This window comes from Bidens hawaiensis, unplaced genomic scaffold, assembly GCF_021521415.1.
Source record: "Bidens hawaiensis isolate Kalapana, Puna unplaced genomic scaffold, B.hawaiensis_p1.1 tig00077462_1, whole genome shotgun sequence".
NCBI classification, from domain to species: Eukaryota; Viridiplantae; Streptophyta; class Magnoliopsida; order Asterales; family Asteraceae; genus Bidens; species Bidens hawaiensis.
In genome coordinates, this window is record NW_027503342.1 from 33,470 (window position 1) to 42,253 (window position 8,784).

Sequence of the window (8,784 nt, forward strand, 5' to 3'; positions counted from 1 at the left end):
AAAGCATATCATAAACATAACTTTTATGAATTTGAAGAGAACAAATGAGAAGATGCAAGACATTAATTTTCTGATAGTTTAAAGTTTAAATTGACATGCATACACTGAATACATGTATAGGCAAAAGCATGATAAAATTTGTGTTTTTGTATGTACTCATCTTACTCATGTATCACTCAACTGTATGACATACTAAGCCACATGACAGTTCATGATGCATTTGTCTCTTCATGTCAAAACATATTACTGTAAATAAGAAATATATGGACCTTGTAACATACTAATAAAAGTAATGAATTGGATATCAATAAACACAAGATAGAATGAAAAATACTTGATAAAAAATAACTAAAGCCATTGGCTAAAAATACAGAAGCAAGAAAACGGAAGCTACCAAATTCTACCTACCAAACAGGAACTAACAAACTAAATTAAATAACAAACTAAATTAAATAGCTATAGAATCGGTAAAACACAGCACGTGCATATGGCTCTTTCTAGCTTTATTTAATTAAACTCCAACTGCCACTAACGTTCTTCTAAGGACTTGTTGACTAGCTCACTCTTTCAATCCCTCCCTCAAACAAGACAGGGTCTTCCATGTTTTGTTTGCCTTTGAGTGAGCAGACTCCCAACGCTTCCCTTAGCCTTAGAAACACTTCCCTTCTTAGAGCCTTCTTAAATATATCCGCCACTTGATCATTAGTACCACAAAACTCCATCTCAACTTTACCTTCTTTAACCAAGTCCCTGAGAAAATGAAACCGCACCCCGATATGTTTACAACGACCATGAAATACTGGATTTTTAGACAATTTAATGGCTGAAGTATTATCACATTTGATCATTGTCTTTTCTTCGAACTTTACTCCAAGCTCCTCCATCAGACTTCTTAACCACAGAACCTGACAAGCACAGGTGGCTGCTGCTACATACTCCGCTTCGGTTGACGATAATGCAACTATACTTTGTTTCTTTGATGACCAAGCCACAGCAGCCCCATGCCACATAACTAAGTAACCTGAAGTACTCTTCCTATCATCTTGGTCACCCACAAAATCACTATCTGTATATACCTGCAGCTCACCTTTTCATCCTCTTTTATACTAAATCCCGTAATCAATAGTTCCTCTTATATATCTCGTTATTCTTTTAGCTGCAGCCAAATGTTTGTCAGTTGGTTTCGACATGAATCTACTAATGAGGCTTACCACAAACTGCAAATCCGGCCTTGTATTCGTGATATACATTAAACTCCCAACAACTTGCTTATACAATGTTTCATCCACTGGTTCACCTTCTTCTTGACTCAATCTACTTCCCGTTACCATTGGATTAATAACTGCGTTACATTCTCCCATATTAAACCGGGCCAAAACTTCCATTGCATACCTTCGCTGAGATATATGTATTCCAGCCACAGATTGCACAACTTCTATTCCTAAAAAATATCTCATCTTCCCCAAGTCATCCATTTCAAATTCTTTCTTCATTAAGTTATTAAACTCAATCGACATCTTCTCATCATTTCCCATATAAATTAGATCATCTACATACACATTCACGTATAAGACCTTACCCTCAGATTATTTGAAGAATAATGTGTGCTCCGATTTACTTCTTTTGAAACCTTCATCGACAAAATACTTCTCGATTCGATTAAACCAAGCTCTCGGGGCTTGTTTTAACCCATACAAAGCCTTCTTTAACTTATACACCTTCGTTTCTTCTCCTTTAATCACATACCCCATCGGTTGCTGGATGTAAACTTCTTCTTCAAGCCTTCCATGCAAAAAGGCCGATTTCACATCCATTTGATAGATACTCCAATCTCTTTGAGCCACTATTGCTATCATTACCCGTATGGTATCCATCCTAGCGACCGGAGCATAAATTTCTAAATAATCAACACCATATTCTTGCCCATACCCACGTGCCACAAGTCTTGCCTCGTACTTGTCGATCTCTCCCTTCTCATTGAACTTAGTTTTGAACACCCACTTCACACCTATACACTTAGCTTGACTGGGCAAATCAACCAAAGACCATGTTTCATTTCTTTCAATTGCTTCAATCTCAACATCCATGGCCCTTCTCCATTTTTCATCCTTTATCGCCTCTTCATACCTTAGCGGATCTTGATCAATTACGTCTTTGACCACATTAACTTCTTCTTCATCCGATAACTCGTCGCCCGATAAACCATCACCTGTCACGTATTCTTCTAAATATCTAGGAGGTCTTCTTTCTCTACCCTCCCTAGGCACAACATTACTTGTACTTGGAACATTTCCAACATCTAAACCCGCTGCCTCTTCACCATCGGATTCATCATCATCACATTCTTCAACATTATTATAATTTCCCCAATTAAACATCTCAACATCTTCTTCCTTTTCTTTCGTATCGCTCCAATCCCATTCCTTATTTTCTTCAAAAATAACGTCTCTACTAACCACTATCTTCATTGTCTTAGGATCCACAAGCCTATAAGCTTTGGACTCCTCACTCATACCTGTGAGAATGCACACAAAGCTTCTATCATCAAGCTTTATGCGTTTCTCCTTGGGTATGTGAACATGACATAAACAGCCCCAGACTCTAAGATGCTCAACCGATGGTTTAATTCCACTCCAAGCCTCTTCCGGTGTTTTATTCAATAGAGCATGACTTGGACTTCTACTAAGAACATAGTAACACCATACGGCTGCCTCGGCCCAGAATATTTTTGGCATGTTTTTGGCTGCTAGAAGGGTAATTAGCATACCTATCACAGTTCGGTTTTTACGTTCCGCCACACCATTTTGTTGTGACGTGAACCGTGTAGTTAACTGCCTTTTAATGCCATTTTCCTTAACAAAGGCATCAAATTCCTTTGACAGAAACTCTCCACCTCTATCACTTCTTAGACATTTAATAACCTTACCACTTTCTACTTCAACTCTACTTTTAAATTCCTTAAATTTTTCTAAAGCTTTAGATTTTTTCGACAATACATACACCCAACCCTTTAGACTAAAATCATCAATGAAACTTAACAAGTACCTTTTGCCCGTATTGGATTGAGGTGTGATAGGCCCGCATATATCTGAATGAATCAACTCTAGAGGCTTAGTTGCCCGCCATTTACCTTTCTTCGGTATCGCCTCTCTTGTTTGTTTACCAATCATACACTTCCCACAGATTGAGTTATCTACACGAAAGCTTGGAAGGCCTCTCACCATGCCTGTTCGCTACAGACTTCCCATGCCCGTTTTACTTATATGACCCATACATTCATGCCATAGCTTCGATGTATCTTCATCGTCTACATAGTTACACCCGTCACCCCTTTGACTCGAACTTGCACCTCTTGTTTCCTCGTACAAAGGAAACATTCTGTTTGAACTCATTCTACTTTGAAACAAATAACCCCTTTCTGGATGAAATACTTTGCATGCATCCGACTGAAACAAAAACGATAACCCTTTTTGCTGGAGTTGGCTGACACTTAGCAAGCAATCTTTAGATCCGGGACGTAGTATACATCACTAACTACGAATACACCTCCAGCAATAACCAGTCAAACACTTCCTCTCCCAGAAACTGCCATCCTAGTGTTATTCCCCAACTTAACGGTGGTAGAGAAAGAGTTGTCCATATTAACAAACCTCTCTTTCATTCCACACATATGATTCGAGCAACCCGAGTCCAAAAACCAAATATAGTTTCTGGTATCTTCTCCCTTCTTGGTCTTGACCATCAACATAACTTCTTCGCCTTCATCGAAACCCGCAAAATTTACTTCCTTGGAACCAGGACATTCATAAGAGAAATGTCCCAATATGTGACACCGGTAGCACTCTATCGTTTCTTTATTGAATGAAACCCTTCCTCGTCCACGACCCCTACCTCGTGGACTAGACCTGCCTCTTCCACGACCATGACCAGCAGTACCTTCACCATCTTCCATCTTTAGGGCCTGTTCTTCATCCCTCTCACCCTACTTGAATTTTTGCTAGTGAACCAAAAGGCTGCTTTGTAGTTCGTCTATCGTCATTTCTTCTACATTTTTTGATTCTTCAATCGATACTACTATGTATGTGTACTTCTCACTCAATGTTCTCAAAATCTTCTCTACGACTTTGACATCTTCGATCACCTCTCCATTGCTCCTCATTTGTTTCGCAATGGTCAAAACCTTACCGAAATATTCCGGTATGGTTTCATTGTTTTTCATTTCTAACACTTCAAAGTCCCGTCTTAACTTTTGCAACATTGACCTCTTTACCCAAGCATTCCCAGCATACCTCTTTTTCATGGATTCCCAGATCGCTTTGGAGGTGCTTCGATCAAGGATCTGCTCGAAGGTCACTCTATCAATGGCCTCAAACAGATAGTGCTTCACGTGCCTGTCTTTCTGATATAAGGCTAAATATATATAAATCCCTTGTATATTTAATATAATATTTTATTAGTTTTCTTTCGGTTTTTATTAGAATTTTTATATTACTTATTTATTTGAATATTTTAGGTTCCGGATTTCAATCATGTCAAAAAGAGGGCGAAAACAAGCAAAATGGAAGAAGGCCCGTCGCGCGGCACTTTGGGCTCAGTTTTTTAGAATCTTCTAGAAATATTAAGTCTATGGGCTCAGATTTCTAGAATATTCTACAAATATTAAGTTTATAGGCTTAGATTTACAGAATCTTCTACTAATTTTAAGTTTATGGGCCTCAAAAGTCTATATAAACACCCATAAACTTAACCCTAATCATAACCTGAAAGCCATAGACAAAATTTGGAGCTCAAGAGGTGATCTTTTGGAGGTTTTGAAGGCTTGGAATCATACGGTGGCGTGCTTATCATCCAAGGACGAAGACCACGGGTTTTATCGCCTTTAATCTTTCGTTTCTTTTGTTTTCCACCATGAAATCCTTTATTATTGTTTTGTTTTATTTTATGATGTTAGGCTAAAAATTATAGACTGCCTAGGCTTATGATGAACCTATTTTGACGTTGTGTTTTGATTTGGAATTTATTTATCGTTATGGTTTTTATGATTTAATAAAAGGTTTAATCATATTAAATTGATGCATATGGATATTTAGGATTGTTTGATTAATTGTTATTATTCCATATTTGCCTAGATTATTGTTTGTCATTATGATAGGTTGCTATTAGGTCATCTACTTTGTGTTTTTGACTATTTTATTATTGATATGCATTAAGATCATAGGAATAATAATAATTAATTAATTAAACCTAAGTGTGCTGCTAACCTAAATCTGTAAGGTGCTAGGTTATTGATAGATCTTTATTATTTGATCTTTCTAGATTTAGTTCTTCGTCAGGAGTCCGTTTAGGTTTGATTATTTAATTATTGTCTATTGAATCAATTAAATATATTAAACTGCCTTTGATTTCTGCGCTGTAAGGTAGGATTTCGTATAAAGGAACTAAGTCATAAATAATTAGGTGACCGTAAGGAAACTTGATTTTTAATACTGGTGTGCGTTAAAACTTATTAGAAAGTCATAGGTGTCCCTTGAGAAGGGTCAGGGGTCCTGCTCGGGTTTTCTCTTAAGTGTCTATTTACGATCCCAGTCCATAACTTAATATTTTCCCAGTTAATTCATAATTGAAATTTAGGGGATTCTAGCCTAGGTAGTTATCTCATCATCATCTAATTTAATCAAACTTGTGTTTTCGTTTATTTTACTTGTTTTTCTTAATTAGTTTTAATTTAGTATTTTAAACAAAACCCCCTTTTACAAACAAATAGTCGTGTCAGTATTAGTTGAGTCTAATTAGCTAGTTTACGTAATTTAAAGAGTCTCGTGGGTTCGATATCCGGACTTACTTAGCTGTACTAGAGTCGATCGGTTCACTTGCCAGTTAGTAGTTTTAGTTAAGTTAAGAGTCTAGAATTTATTACTTCGTGTCTAGATTAGCGTGTTTTTATTAGACTACTTTTAGCACATCAAGTTTTTGGCGCCGTTGCCGGGGACTCTTGGCAATTGCGTTATTAGCTTTGATTGGACTTACTTGCTATATACGTGCTATTTGTATTTTGTTTTGTTTTTGAGTCGTAGGAGTTAGGTTAATATAGTTTAGTTTAATTGTTAGTTTTATTTAGGATTTTAGTAGGAGTCTACTTCGTTTTATTTTATTTTGAGTCATAGTAGTCTAATTGTCCATGTCTTTTATTTCTTTTAAGTCTCGTAAATATGTGTGAGATTTGTGGTGGACCCCATTTTACGCTTATATGTCCTCAATATGTGGGGTGTTTATCACATTATTATGCTAACCATCTGTGCAGCCGCAACAAAATTTTTGGTAGGGACCTCCTTCGTATTATGACAATGATCTATATCAGCAGCCTCAGCATAATCAGGATCAATTCGATGATCAATATTCTGGCAGCAACCCTGTTGAGAGTAGTGTGTTCAAGAAGGTGAACAAATTAGAGAATATGACGGCTCAATATCTGGCTTCAGATTCCCAACAGAAGTTAGCCGAGCATGATATCATCTTGAAAAATCGGCAGAGCATTATTACAGATCTCCAACGTACATTAGAGAGCATTACTAGGAGATTAAATGAAGAAAAGGAGGAAGCAAAGAGATTGGAGTTATTGAAGTATGCTGACGAGTCTGATGAAGGGATCACTCAAGTAACGGAGACGAAAATGGACAATGTAGTCCCACCTCCGGTTCCACAGGTTACTATTGCTAATTACTGGAGTGACTCTGATGATGAGATCGACGAAGAAGAATGGGCAGCTTATTAGAAGTCGTTAGTAAAGAAAAAGGTGATAGAGGAGGAAGTGGATTTGGGAGATTCACTCGAGTTGATGTTTGGTGTTGAAGAATAGATAGAGGAGAAAGTGGGTTTGAGTGATTCACTTGAGTTGTCGTTAGTGAAGAAAGAAGAGATAGAGAAGGAAATAGATTTGGGAGATTCAATTGAGTTGATGTTTGGTGTTGAGGAAGTGGTTGAGAATAAGTTGTGTGAGGAGGATGAGTTTTTGGATTTGGAGTTAGAAGGGTTGCTAGAGTACGATGAGATAGGAGAGTTCGATTCGGAGGGTGACTTGGCATTTTTTGAATCCCTATTAGAAGATATGGAAATGGTGGTAGTGGAAGAGCATCACAGCTGGCCCGTGGCACTTATAATAAATGTCGCTCATAAATCAAAACCACGGGAGAAGGTGAAGGGAAGAACATCTGTAAACCGGAATAAGTTGCAAGTCAGAAGATGATCTACAAGAAAGAGGAAGCCATTGAAGTTCAAGAACGACCAGTCTTCTCGATACATGTTATACATCCGGTTCATGCCAGGTAAGTTTAAATTTTGGTGGTCTGACCCGTTAAGAAGTTTTAAAGCATTTTTCAATTTTACCAAGAAAATTTCAATGTTTAACAAGTACCGGGTGGAACTGAACGGGTTGGATAGGGTCCAGGTGAAAGAGAAACCTCCTAATTAAGTTCAAGTGTGGAGAGGTTCCATGGAGTTTGTATAATTGTCGAGTCACTAACCTAGTCTTTTGTAGTTTTTCTTTGTTTTTTTGTTTTTAAGTTTTTGAAGGATGATAGAGAGAAGATCCCCTTGAAGTATAATGCAACATTCAAATGTGGAGATAGAGCAGCTGGAGCCGTATACTTTTATAATTATTTATTTGCTGCTTCTATTCATGTTTATTGGTTTGGTTGGTTGGTCTGGTTCCATACTTTGAATGCTTAATATCTATCAGGTTGATAAGATGAATGTTTAGATATTGTTTGTATTGTTTCCGCTTCCGTTCGTATGAGAGAGAAGGAAATACTGTTTGCTGAGCACGTTTGGAGTTGGAGGGCATTTATGGAAGAAGACTTTAGCATTATACTTCACTCGTATACTACCAGCTAAGTCTTTTCCTTTTTACTTTGTTTTTATATTTTAGTTTTTATTTTTTTACCTTTGTTTTTATTCTTATTTATTTTTGTATTTTTAGGTTTTTTTTTAAATTTTTTTGAGTCGTGTTTCCGTCCCTGCATTGAGGACGATGCAAATTTTAAGTGTGGGGATAGGACATTTGAGTCATGGCTTTTGCTTTTAAAAAAATAATAATAAAAAAAATTAAAATTAAAATTAAAAAGTTTTGAAAAATGTCCCTTGATTTTGTTTCTTTTTGCGTTTAAATGGGAGATGAGGATACTTATCGTGAATCGGTTTTTCAAACTACTAATAATAAGATATAATTAAAGAACACGCACTTAACTTGGGATGTGTCGGTAGGCTCAACCTTGAGAATGAAAGGGCAGTTTGATAGTTGGTTTAAAACGATAAAAAAATATGATTTTTTAGTGGGATACATGTTGAGTCTGTATAAAATACGAGATGAAAGGTCGGGCCATACTCAGGCCTCATTTTTAGTTCGATTGTAGAAAATTAAAAATTTTATAGAAATTTGAACACGCTATCATACAATGCTTGGGTAGGTTTAAATGTTAAAGTATACCGTGTAGCCGGTGATATAAACTTAAAAACTTGCATTTCTAGTTTTAGTGGTTAACACTTCATAGGCGTATGTTTTATGGCCTTAAATCCTGTATTGATGGGATGCCTCGGGTTCGGAAACCACGGGTCTTTTTACGGTTGTTCATCTGGGTATCTTCGGATATTTAAACAAATAAAAGCTTTTAAGCATAAACCCGCAGTTTACTACCATTACACTCACTTACATCAATTACAGTGAAGTTAAATCTTGATGATCCAGTGATCATCCCGCTGTTAGTCATACGTGGTCCTCTTACTTGCGTC

General features: G+C 36.9%; 1 protein-coding gene across 1 annotated transcript; it reads right to left on the reverse strand.

Moving 5' to 3' along the window:
* Positions 1-3,997: 3,997 nt before the first annotated feature.
* LOC143606821 (uncharacterized) lies at positions 3,998-4,300 on the reverse strand. Its single transcript, XM_077082462.1, has one exon. It carries the CDS (start codon positions 4,298-4,300, stop codon positions 3,998-4,000), a length of 303 nt encoding a protein of 100 aa, XP_076938577.1.
* Positions 4,301-8,784: the final 4,484 nt, after the last annotated feature.

Bases quoted from the DNA above. Each gene is read 5' to 3' on its own strand.
- LOC143606821 (XM_077082462.1), bottom strand. From the start codon at position 4,300: ATGAAAAAGAGGTATGCTGGGAATGCTTGGGTAAAGAGGTCAATGTTG.